The sequence below is a fragment of the Callithrix jacchus genome, chromosome 8 (genome assembly GCF_049354715.1).
Source record: "Callithrix jacchus isolate 240 chromosome 8, calJac240_pri, whole genome shotgun sequence".
In the NCBI taxonomy this organism is placed as follows: domain Eukaryota; kingdom Metazoa; phylum Chordata; class Mammalia; order Primates; family Cebidae; genus Callithrix; species Callithrix jacchus.
This window is the reverse complement of record NC_133509.1, coordinates 21,849,264-21,861,332: the sequence shown is the minus strand read 5'-3', so window position 1 is coordinate 21,861,332 and position 12,069 is coordinate 21,849,264. Positions and strand designations below refer to the sequence as shown.

The following is a 12,069-nucleotide window of genomic DNA, read 5'->3' as shown; positions in this document are numbered from 1 at the left end:
AGTAAATGTCAGCTTCCTTCCCCAGTTCCTCCTCCTCCCTCCCTTTCTTGCCAGGACTCAGCTTATCTTAAAGCCACACATATCTCTGAGCAAGAGCCTAGGTTTTCTTAGATGGGACATACCCGCATTTTAGGTGGTTCTTCCTGGGCAGCGTGCTTCCAGGCCCTTGGGCTGCTGCTGTGGTGCAGGTGCCCCCTGTTGGCTATGCCCTGGCTCTTGGGCAGTGCTTCCTAGAGAAGTGGAAGGCCCTACAGCGTGCCGCATGTCCTCTCAAACCTTCCCTGAGTTGCTGTGCTGCCGCAGGCTCGTCACCAAGCACCAGGGAACGAAAGTATGAACTAGACACAGATGCACGTGGTGGCAGAGAGTTTTTAGCTTACCAGTGGAGATCGGATTTGTTTATGAGGAGCCTGGTGAGGGGGTCCATGGCCATGTCTTTAAGATTGTAGGAGCTGGGTGCGGTGGCGCATGCCTGTAGTCCCAGCTACTCGGGAAGCTGAGGTGGGAGGATTGCTTGAGCCCAGGAGTTCTGGGCTATAGTGTGCTATGCCGATCAGATGTCCACACTAAGTTCGGCATCAATATGGTGACCTCCCAGAAGTGGGGCACCACCAGGTTGCCTAAGGAGGGGTGAACCAGCCCAGGTCAGAAACAGAGCAGGTCAAAACTCCCGTGCTGATCAGTACTGGGATCGCGCCTGTGAATAGCCACTGCACTCACATAGCGAGACCCCATCTCTAAAAAAAAAATAATAATAAGATTGTAGGAAAAGAGGAGGGGTCAGAGTGGACAGGGCAGTCACCCTATCATCCCCATCCATAGTCCCTTTCTGTCTGCCATTTGTAAAGGAAATGGCACCTCTGTGGGCCTGGAGGTCACCTAGTAAACATGTGTACTCTGGCCAGATGTCTATATGCCAGCACCTGAAACTGCTACCAGAGCGGCCCTTCTTCCTCTGTCCTGTGGTGACTCAGACTCAAGGAGCCAGAGTGGATGGTAGATCCGATTTCAGTGACTTCAGCGGTAGCCAGGTGTCTGCCGCGTCTGAAAGGGGAACCAATACCAAGCCCCAAAACTTTCGCGCAGGAAGCCAGATCATTCTGGGAGTAAACCACTGGCCATTCACGTATGAAAAAACCTCAGGGCCAATTCCTCAGCCACACAGAGCCTCCTGAACGTCACCCTGTCACTTTGTCCAAGTTGCAGGAGCAGAAGTGGTGTTCAGCAGGAAGGACATAGCCACATTCTTTGTCACAGAGCAGGTTGGAAGCGGGTGGAGGCTGTAGGATGAGGCCCGTCCAGACACAGAGTGAGTCCTGGCTGTATGCCTTGGGCTGGTGAGACAGTCATACCCACTAGGAACTGGTGGCTTATGTGGGAAGATAAGAGGTAGTATCTGTGATAAAAACATATTCAATGCTGACCCCCAGCTCTATAAATGCTCAGAGTAAGGAGAGAGCTCTCATTTTGAGTCCTAGGATCATGGTAAATATCAGTTTCTACATCTATAAACTAAGGGGGTCACTCTGTGAGTGTGTCTAATATTAGCATCGTATTTAAGAATTGGATCTGGATGGGGCGAGGTATCTCACGTTTATAATCCTAGCGCTTTGGGAGCCCAAGGTGGGAGGATCACTTGAGCCTAGGACTTCAAAACCAGCCTGGGTAACAAAGCAAGACCCCATCTCTACAAAAGAAATCTTTAAAAATGAGCCAGGCCTGGTGGCTCGTGTATGTAATCCCAGCTACTCAGGAGGCTGAGGTGGGAGGACTGCTTGAGCCCAGGAGTTTGAGGCGACTGTGAGCTATGATTGTACCACTGCATTCCAGCCTGGGCAATAGAGTGAGACGCTGTCTCTAAAAAAGAAAAGAAAAAAAGAACTGGAGGCCGGGTGTGGTGGCTCACGTCTGTAATCCCAGCGCTTTGGGAGGCCAGGGTGGGTAGATCACCTGAGGTCAGGAGTTCGAGACCAGCTTGCCTAACATGGTGAAACCCCCGTCTCTCTCTCTCTTTTTTTTTTTTTTTTTGAGACAGAGTCTTGCTCTGTCACCCAGGCTGTAATGCAGTGGCGTGATCTTGGCTCACTGTAACCTATACCTTCAGGGTTCAAGTGATTCTCCTGCCTCAGCCTTCCAAGGAGCTTGGACTACAGGTGCCTACCACCATGCCTGGCTAATTTTTGTGTTTTCACTCCGCCTTCTAGGCTCCAGCTCTTCCTGTGCCTCAGCCTTCTGAGTAGGTGGGATTACAGGCACCTGCCACCATGCCCACCAGCTAATTTTTGTATTTTTTGCAGAGATGGGGTTTCACGGGCCAGGTGGGCTATAATCCTAGCACTTTGGGAAACCAAGGTGGGCAGATCATAAGGTCAGGAGTTGGAGACCAGCCTGGCCAATACAGTGAAATCCTGTCTCTACTGAAAACACAAAAATTAGGGGTCAAGCGATTCTCCTGCCTTAGCCTCCTGAATAGCTGGGATTAAAGGCATGCCCCATGCGCAGCTAATTTTGTATTTTCAGTAGAGACGGGGTTTTTTCATGTTGATCAGGCTGGTCTTGAACTCCTGACCTCAAGTGATCCGCGTGCCTTGGCCTCCCAAAGTGCTGAGATTACAGGCATGAGCTGCCACTCCTGGCCACCTTAGATTATCTTTTAAAAAATAAGAGGAGTTATAAGTAAAATAGTACAGAAAGGTTATAAAGTCAAGAGTAAGTTTCTGCCCCCTCAGCACTCCACCCAGCCAAAAAACAAAACCACTCCCTAGAGGTAAATACTGTGAACTATTTTGAGTCTGCACAGGGAACCAACAGGAGCTTGTGTGGTGCGTACTCTCAGGCCTCAGGGTGAAGCTTGCTCTGGGTCTCTTCTGGGCTGAACCTTTTCCAGGAAGGCAGAAGGGACTGCAACTGTGGTGTGGCAAGGGCAAGCACAGGACCCTTCCAGAGAGGCTTCTCGGCCAGGCATGATGGCTCAGGCCTGTAATCCCAGCACTCTGGGAGGCTGAGGCAGGTGGATCAGGTCAGGAGTTGGAGACCAGCCTGGCCAACATGGCAAAACCCTGTCTCCAATAAAAATACAAAAAATTAGCTGGGCGTGGTGGCAGGCACCTGTAATCCCAGCTACTTGGGAGGCTGAGGCAGGGAGAATCGCTTAAACCTTGGAGGCAGAGGTTGCAGTGAGCCGAGACTACACCACTGCACTCCACCCTAGGCAACAGAGCGAGACTCCATCTCAAAAAAAACAAAAAAACAAAGAGGCTTTTCAGGTTCCCAGGAAGATGATCAGCAGCCCCACTTCAGCCAGGCATCACCAGCTCCCCTGTGGCCCCTGGCCAGAATTTTCTCTTCCGTGTTTGAGGGCTCTTTCTCACCTTCTCAGGATCCCTCTGTGACCCAGCTGACCAATGCCCCGCAGGGCGGCCTGGCAGAATTCAACCCATTCTCAGAGGTTGGTGAGCATGCCTTCTTTCCGGGTCCCGTGGCCCTCTGGGGTGGTGCTGGGGCCTTTGGGGCAGGGAGACTTGGCAAGGACAGAAGGAGCTCTGAGAAGTAGCAGTCCTCAAAGGGACAGTCCTAACATGAACCCAGGAGGCGGGGTAAGGATGGGAAAGCCACCAGGTGCTCTGTGAAATTCTCCCCTTGGGATCCATGACCGGCCCCTCCCCAAGGAGGTCAGGGCAGTGCCTGAGGGCACTGGACCCAGCGAAGCCAGGGGTGCTGGGTTGGGGATCAGATGGCCTGAACCTGAGGCTTGCTGGCTAGGAAGCCACAGGGGAAGGCCCAGTGCAGGCCTCGAGGGAGTCCCCTCACAGCAGGGCACATCATTCATCCTGCTGTGGGTTTGCCCCCCAGTCACCAACTAGTGGAGTCCCACTCACTTCTGTCCTTTGATCTGTTCCATGTAGACAAATGCAGCAACAACAGTTCCTGTCACACAACTCCCTGGGTCCTCGCAGCCAGCGGTTCTCCAGCCCTCAGTGGAGCCCACCCAGCCGACCCCCCAGGTACTGCTGACAAAGAACTCTTTGCCTTTTCCCTCCCATGAGGGAAATACCAGACCTGTTGCTGAGACTTGAGGCAGGGGGCAAGCAGCCAGCTTCCACCCTCGGCCCCACCAGGGGCCCTCTTACTAACTTCTTTGGATCTGGTCACCTACAAGTAGAGGGGCTGCTGTGCCAATCAGCATCCTCACTCCCCCATCCCACCCACCACCACCACCACAGAGAAATAAGCTCTGCTCACCAGCTGGGCTACTTGCTGCCTCCAGAGAGAGCATGTGTCCCTGCTGTGCCCCTCCAGGTCCTTCTCAGGCCTTTGGCTTGTTCCCTCTTCCTAGGGCCCAGAATCTCTTTTTTTTTTTTTAAACTTCATTAATTCTCACCTTCCTTCCTCCCTTCACTAAATACTGTGAATCTTGTCTGCTTTGTGCCTGGCGCCCCACTGCGCCACCTCACTGCCCCCATGAGTGTGACCCACGGTGGAGTTGTGTGTTGCAGCTCCTGCTTAGGCCAGCAAGGTCCTGCCTGCCCAATTCCTGGCAGTGGGCGAGCTCTCAGAGAGGTAGATGCCCCTAGGAGGAGATAGTATCAGAGACAGCTACATGCAAAGCCTTCCAAAGGCAGGCCTAGTTATAGATGAGCAGGAGGAAGGGCAGGGTGCCTGGAGCCTGCCCTGTGCCCCTCCCAGGCCCCAGAGGCCTGTGGAAGTGAGGCAGGCCTCAGGTGCAGGGTGCCTTTCTGTGCAGCTGGGTGGTGGGCTGTAGGGAGCTGGGTCCTTCTTGATTGAGTCACAGAGTTGGAGGAGGTTAAGACCCCCAGCATGGCACAGGGGAGTAGGTTCTGCTCCTGCTTCTGCCCCCAGTCCTTGAAACTAACCTTCCAAAGGCAGCCTTAGGTCTTTGGAGAGCTTCTGGAGAGGTTGATGTGTTTGTGTACACGTGCGCCTGGTTTGTGATCCTGTGAGAGGCCCAGTTTGAGATCTCTCCCTAAAAAGGACTGCAGTCTCATCCTTCAGGAGGAATCTCACCCAAACGGCAGCAGCTGCCAGCAGATGTAGGGCCCCGGGGCCACGTCTGTTCAGCCTCACGTACAGTCAGTCCCTTACCGTCACTCAGAGGCTCTGCCCTGCCTGGAGAGGAGATAAGCATGGACTCTGCCTGCCACTAAGCCAGGCAGGGCAGGACCACACCTAAGGGGCTGTCCTGGGGCATTGCCAGTCTCAGTTTAGGGGGACCTCAGGAGGCAGTTTCCGGGGGCAGGCCAGGGGGCAGGGTGCTTGTACAGATCCTGAGGCTTAGGTACACACCAGGTACCCTCACGTGTCTCCTCTTTCCACTCACGGCTAGCAGGCTTGCACAGTTTTCCTTCTCTCACACACCCAGCTCTTCAAATGAGACTTGGGTCTGTGGGTTTCTTATTACCGTTTAGTTTCTTGTGAAGCCTTTTTCCCAGAGGTCACAATCGATGACCTTGACTCTGATATCGGGGAGAAGTAGAGAAGCCACTGGGGATAATTTTCCCAACTCAAGCTTAGGGATGAAGGGAGAGGGGAGCCTAGCCATGGCCAAGGGGCCAGGAAGGCAGGGCAGTGGAAGACAGGTTGGCCTCTCTGTGGTGGTCTCTGGTACCCAAGACACTCTGTGGGGCAGGGACTGCTTCTGGGACACCCTGCTGGTTGTCCCTGCCTGGGGCAAGGCCTCTCTGTTTCTGTTTCTTGTGTCTGACTGTTCCTGTACCTCCCCTGTTCTCTCCAGGCCGTGGTGTCTGCAGCCCAGGCAGGCCTGCTCCGACAGCAGGAAGAACTGGACAAGAAAGCTTCTGAGCTAGAACGCAAGGAGCGGGAGCTGCAGAACACTGTGGCCAACTTGCGTGGTAAGGGAGGCTGCTGGGGCCTGGGACTGCCCGCCTGGCACAGAAGAGTGTCCTGAGCCCTGTGCAGAGGGCCTCCAGCATTCACCCTGAGCTGCCTTCTTCCTGGGCTGCCTCAGAGCTTTGTGGGGCTCTTCTTATGGCAGGACGCTGGTCCTGGGGAGAGCAGTAGAGCAGCTGCAAGGCAGAACAGCAGTGTGGTTGTAATGGCTGTCAATTACTTCTGCACTCCTTCCTAGCTCTAAAATTCCTTGACTCTTTGATAATAGAGGGGCATCGGTCCCATAATTCCTTGCTAATGGTGATGAACTGAGGTATCACACTTACGGGCTGCTTGTTAATAAAAATAATCATTTAGGCCATTTAGCTCTCTGTATTTCCTGGGGTCCATTGTCTCAGTGTGAGCTTGTTGGTGTCTCTTTGGGTTCCATTATCCTGTTCTTTCTGACTCCATGCTCCACGCAGACTCCAAGCCCTGCTTGCTGGAGCCCCTCTGGAAGCCCTGGTTGGGCCCGTACACTGTGCTGGCGTGCACACACCTCGATGCCCCTTCTGAGGCGGGGCCCTCACCTCATCACTGTTTTTCTCCTGCACAGTGAGAGAGAACAACTGGCCACCCCTGCCCTCGTGGTGCCCTGTGAAGCCCTGCTTCTATCAGGATTTCTCCACAGAGATCCCTGCCGACTACCAGCGGATATGCAAGATGCTCTACTATCTGTGGATGTGTGAGTCCCACTCCTGCCCTCCAAGCGCAAGGGCGAATTGGGTATGACTTGAGAGCCCCCATCTTTGGCCTGGCTGCTCCTCCCTGGTCTACTGGCTTTCAGCAGACTCCAGCCTTCCTCAGTGCCTGGGCTCGGTTGGGGAGATGCCTCTGCCCACAGGCTGCTCCCTGTCTGGAAACCTCCTTGAAAGGGGCAGTCCAGACCACGGATGGGGGGGTGGGACTAACTAGAGGCTTCCAAGCTCCTTCAGAGCTCACTGCACTAAAAGGCCCTCCTTGGGTGAGGGCCTCCCCTGCCCACAGGCCTGTGGACTCTGAAAGGTGAGGAAGAAGACTCTCCCTGCAGCTCCACTGGGGGCCATCCAGGGTCAGGGAAAAGCATTGCCGAGAGAAAGACTTCCTTCCCCAAGGACCAGGCTCTGCATCCTCTTTCCACTCCCTCCCCTCAGATACCCGGGCTGCCCATCACCTCTCAGAAACTTACTTTGATCCCTGGTTTTGAAGTCCCATAAAACCAGGATTTGGGAGCTGTCCCCGCCTGGGTACACAGCAGGCTCCTCTGTCTCCGCAGCTGCCTTCGCAGCAAGAACCTCACCTCTCCAAGGGAGCGGCCGCCACACTGGAGCCCTTCAGTGACTGTGGCACAAGTCATAACTCTGTCGTGTCCCCTTCCCCAGTGCATTCAGTGACTCTGTTTCTGAACCTGCTTGCCTGCCTGGCCTGGTTCTCAAGCAACAGCTCCAAGGGAGTGGACTTTGGCCTCTCGATCCTGTGGTTTCTAATCTTCACTCCCTGTGCCTTCCTTTGTTGGTACCGACCCATCTATAAGGCCTTTAGGTGAGTGAGGCTGGGGCAACGGGTGAAAGTTTGTGGCTGGCATCCAAGGTAGCAGGCTAAGGGTTCTAGGCCCTGGGACCATATCCAAGTCTTAGAGCAAGTCTGCTCTGGGCCCTGTCCTTGGACCAGGCACAGGAGACCTAGAGAAGGGACCATCCATCCTACTGGTCCCAGTCTGGCTGATGCCGTTACTGGGAAGAGGGAGGGGACACCCTTTGGGGAGTTCCCTTCGGAGGCTCTGGGTGTGCTTCCCTGGTAGTGTCAGATAAGTGCTCTCCAGGGCTCTCTCTCCATGACCATTGGTGCTCCCCAATAACTCACTGAGTGCCAACACCTAAGCTAGATACTGGGCACATGAATGGATACACCTTACAGACCCCTGGGGGTTCTGGATTTGTACCTCAGGGTTGGTGCTTTCAGGGCTGGGAGCCCTGCAGGCCCTGGGAAGGAGGGGGTGGGGTAGCAGCAGAACCATCCGTGTACCATGGGAGGCCCTGAGCCCTCACTGTGATCTTGCCCTCAAGGACACAGAGATGGAGGTGCTCAGCTCTTGAGAGAGTTTTGTCTGGTGTCCCCTATTGCCCAAATATTTTTTCTTCCACTCAGATGTATGCGTTTTGTTTTGTTTTCATTACCAATATCCTCAAGTTCAATTGTTTTTGTTTGTTTGTTTTGTTTTGAGAGAGAGTCTCACTCTGTTGCCCAGGCTGGAGTGCAATGACACGATCTTAGTTCACTGCAACCTCCTCCTCCTGGGTTCAAATGGTTCTCCTGCTTCAGCCTCCTACGTAGCTGGGCTTACAGGCATGTGTGACCACACCTGGCTAATTTTCGCATTTTTAGTAGAGACAAGGTTTCGCCATGTTGGCCAGGCTGGTCTTGAACTCCTGACCTTAAGGGATCCACCAGCCTCAGCTTTCCAAAGTGCTAGGATTACAGGTGTGAGCTACTGCACCTGGCCTGTTTTATTTTTTTGAGACAGAATTGTACTCTGTCACCCAGGCTGGAGTGCAGTGACACAGTCTCAGCTTACTGCAACCTCCACCTCCCAGGTTCAAGTGAGTCTCCTGTCTCAGCCTCCCAAGTAGCTGGGATTACAGGCACACACCACCATGCCCAGCTAATTTTTGCATTTTTAATAGAGACAGGGTTTTGCCATGATGGCCAGGCTTGTCTCAAATTCCTGATCTAATACAGTTTTATTATTAGAGATTTATACCTTTGGCTTAGTTTTTTTTGAGTATTATGAAACGCAGCTACTCCAGGAGATGGAGTGTTAGATTCTTTATTTTTTATTTATTTGCTTTTTTGAGATAGAGTCTTACTCTGTTGCCCAGGCTGGAGGGCAGTGGTGCCATCTTGGCTCACTGCAGAATTGTTAGGCTCTTTATATTGTCCTTTGGGGGAGCAACTTTATCAGCTCTTTGAGGACGGGGTCAAGCACTGACCCCTTAAGTTGGAAGGCAGTGAAAGGCAAGCTCTTCTTGATTATGGTGGAGTGGGGTGGGGTGTGTGTCCTTATGGGTGGTGTGGCTGGGCCTCTGGAGCTCTGTCTCTTGCCCATGCTGCCTCCTGGCTCCTGGTGAGGAGAAATGTCACACCAGGTAAGGGTGATGAGGAACATGGCCAAGCCCTCTTGTGACTTCTCATTTCCCTCTCTCCACAGGTCCGACAACTCTTTCAGCTTCTTTGTGTTCTTCTTTGTATTTTTTTGTCAAATAGGGATCTACATCATCCAGTTGGTTGGCATCCCTGGCCTGGGGGACAGGTGAGACCTGGGTGTCACAGAGGGAATGAGGCTTTGGATGTGGGTCTCAGCCTCTCTTGCCATTTTCTAGCTCCCAGAGAGCCCCGCCAGTGACCCTGCTTTTCCCGTGGCAGGGAGTGGGTGAGTGGGCCAGCTCGGATCTGCTTTGGGCCTTCTCCCCAGTTCTTCCTCAGTAGCCACTCATTTTTTTTTTCTCTTTGATACTAAAGGCATCAAAAGACACTCACTATCAGTAGGGTGCAGTGGCTCATGCCTGGAATCCTAGTACTTGGGAGGCCGAAGCAGGCAGATTGCTCAAGCCGAGACCATCCTAGGAAACACAGGGAGACCTCGTCTCTACCAAAAATAAAAACGTTAGCCTGGTGCAGTGGCATGCACCTATAGTTCCAGCTACTTCGAAGGCTAAAGCAGAAGGATCACTTGAGCCCAGGAGGTTGAGGCTGCAATGTGCCATGTTTGTACCACTGCATGCCAGCCTGGGTGACAGAGTGAGATCCTGTCTCAAAACAACAACAACAAAAAAAACCCACAAAAACGCTATCTTTCCTTGCTCTCCATTTTCTAGGGTGTTGTGGGTGAACTTGGCTTGAATCTTTAGGCTGCCATGACTGTGTCTTGCCCTGGAGTGCAGCCTCTTTCTTTTCTCCTGCCACACCCTCCTGGAGGCTGATGAATGCCCAGGCCTTTGTAGACTCTGAGCTGCCACTTTTTCCAGATGCCTTGTAACTTAAGGAGACAGGGCTCTCACCTCCCCTGGACAGGCTTCTACTGGCTGCCCTCTTTGAGCATAAGGCTGGTTTGAGTTTCCAGGGTACTTCAGTCTTCAGCTCAAAATTAATCTCAAAAGAAAAGCTGATGGCTATGTTTTCCTTTCTGCCCCAGTGCACAGGGAGCATTGCAGAAAGGTCAGACTGGCACTTGGCTGACAGCCTGAGCCTGGAAGGGCGGTGCTATTTTGGTCCCCTCCCTCTGGCAGAGCTGGCAAGTCCAGAGCAGTGGGGAAGAGAAGGGCTGCCTCCCCTTGCCCTCTGAGCAAGTGCACGCTGCCCTCCCACCACCTCTCAGGCTTCTTGCTCTGCTGTCATTAATCTGGTCCCTTTTGACCAGTGACCCAATTTCATTACTCGTTACCTAAATGAGACCCTGGTAGAAAAGCTGTGATTCATGACTGCTGTTTGCACCTGGAATGGGAATCAGAGGGCTTGAGTTCCAGCCCTGGCTCTGCCCTCACTGCCCTGCCTGGGTCCACCTTGCCAAGCTCTGCAGCCTCCTAATGCCTTTCCAAAGCCCTTCCATGACCATTTTTTTTCATTATGTCTTATAAGACCCATGGGTGAGTAGATATAATCCCACTTTTTTTTTTTTTTAACTGATTGTCAAATATACATAAACTTTACCATTTACCACTGAAATAACTTTAAACTATGTAAGTCTCTGGCATTTAGTATATTCACAATGTCATATGATCACCACTACTATCTAGTTCTAGAAAATGTTTATCACCCCAAAAGCAGGCACTACTTATTACACTGCTTTACTTATTCTGGATGTTTTCTACAGATAGAATCATACCATATGTGGCTTTTGCTTCTGGCTTCCTTCACTTAGCATGTTTTCAAGATTCATTCACATTGTAGTATGTATTAGCAGCTCACTCCTTTTAACAGCTGAATAATATTCTGTTGTATAGATATTCTGCATTTTAGTTATTTGTCAGTTGATGGACATTTGGGTTCTTTCCACCGTTTTGCTGTTGTGAATAGTGTTGCTATGAACATTTGTGTACACGTTTTTGCTTATCTGTTTTGACTTCTTTTGGATATCTATCTAGGTAGGAGTAGAATTGCTGGGTTATATGGTAATTCTATATTTAACTTATTGAGGCTTTTACATTCTCACCAGCAACATATGAGGATGCTAGTTTCTCCATGTCCTCACCTACTGTCTTAGTCTGTTTTGTGCTGCTTTAACAGAGTACTACCCACTGGGTAATTAATTTACTTAGTTTATTTTTTTTGAGATGGAGTCTCCCTCTATTGCCCAGGCTGGAATGCAGTGGTGCAATCTTGGCTCACTGCAACCTCCATCTCCCCAGTTCAAGTGAATTCTCCTGCCTCAGACTCCCAAGTAGCTGGGACTACAGGTGCGCACCACCACACCCAGCTAATTTTTGTATTTTTAGTAGAGACAGGGTTTCACCATGTTGGTCAGGATGGTCTCAAACTCCTGACCTCATGATCTGCCCTCCTCGGCCTCCTAAAGTGCTGGGATTACAGGTGTGAGCCACTGCGCCTGGCCTTCTGGTTAATTTATAGAAGTTCGTTTGGCTCATGGTTCTGGAGGGTGGGAAGTCCAAGACTGAGGGGTTGCTTCTGTTGAGGGCTTTCTTGCAGAAGGTATTGCATGGCGAGAGTCCACCAGATTGAATTTGAAGACTCAAGCCCCCCCACCCTGCCCAAGGTGGGCAGATCACCTAAAGTTAGGAGTTCAAGACCAGCCTGGCCAACATGGCAAAACTGTCTCTACAAAATATTAAAAAAAAAAAAAATTAGCTAGGTTTGGTGGTAGAGGCCTGTAATCCCAGCTGTTCAGGAGGCTGAGGCAGAAGAATCGCTTGAACCTGGGAGATGGAGGTTGCAGTGAGCCAAGATTGTGCCACTGTACTCTAGCCTGGGTGACAGAGCGAGACATTGTCTTGGAAAAAAAAAAAAAAGACATGGTGTTGCTCTGTCACCCAGGCTGGAGTGCAGTGACAAAATCATAGCTCACTCAAGTGATCCTCCTGCCCCGGCCTCCTGAGTAGCTAGGACTACAGGCATGTACAACCATATGCTTGGCTAATTTTTTAAATTTTTTGTAGAGATGGGGTCTTG

General features: G+C 51.8%; 1 protein-coding gene across 1 annotated transcript in view; it reads left to right on the top strand.

Annotated features, from left to right (window-relative positions):
- Window positions 1-12,069, top strand: part of SCAMP2 (secretory carrier membrane protein 2) — a 29,773-nt gene that overhangs the window by 14,351 nt on the left and 3,353 nt on the right. Inside the window, exons 2-7 of the mRNA XM_002753344.6 lie at window positions 3,380-3,448; window positions 3,906-4,004; window positions 5,753-5,870; window positions 6,464-6,592; window positions 7,269-7,428; window positions 9,095-9,196. Of these exons, the coding sequence (XP_002753390.1) occupies window positions 3,380-3,448; window positions 3,906-4,004; window positions 5,753-5,870; window positions 6,464-6,592; window positions 7,269-7,428; window positions 9,095-9,196 (677 nt within the window). The remainder of the gene's footprint in view (window positions 1-3,379; window positions 3,449-3,905; window positions 4,005-5,752; window positions 5,871-6,463; window positions 6,593-7,268; window positions 7,429-9,094; window positions 9,197-12,069) is intronic.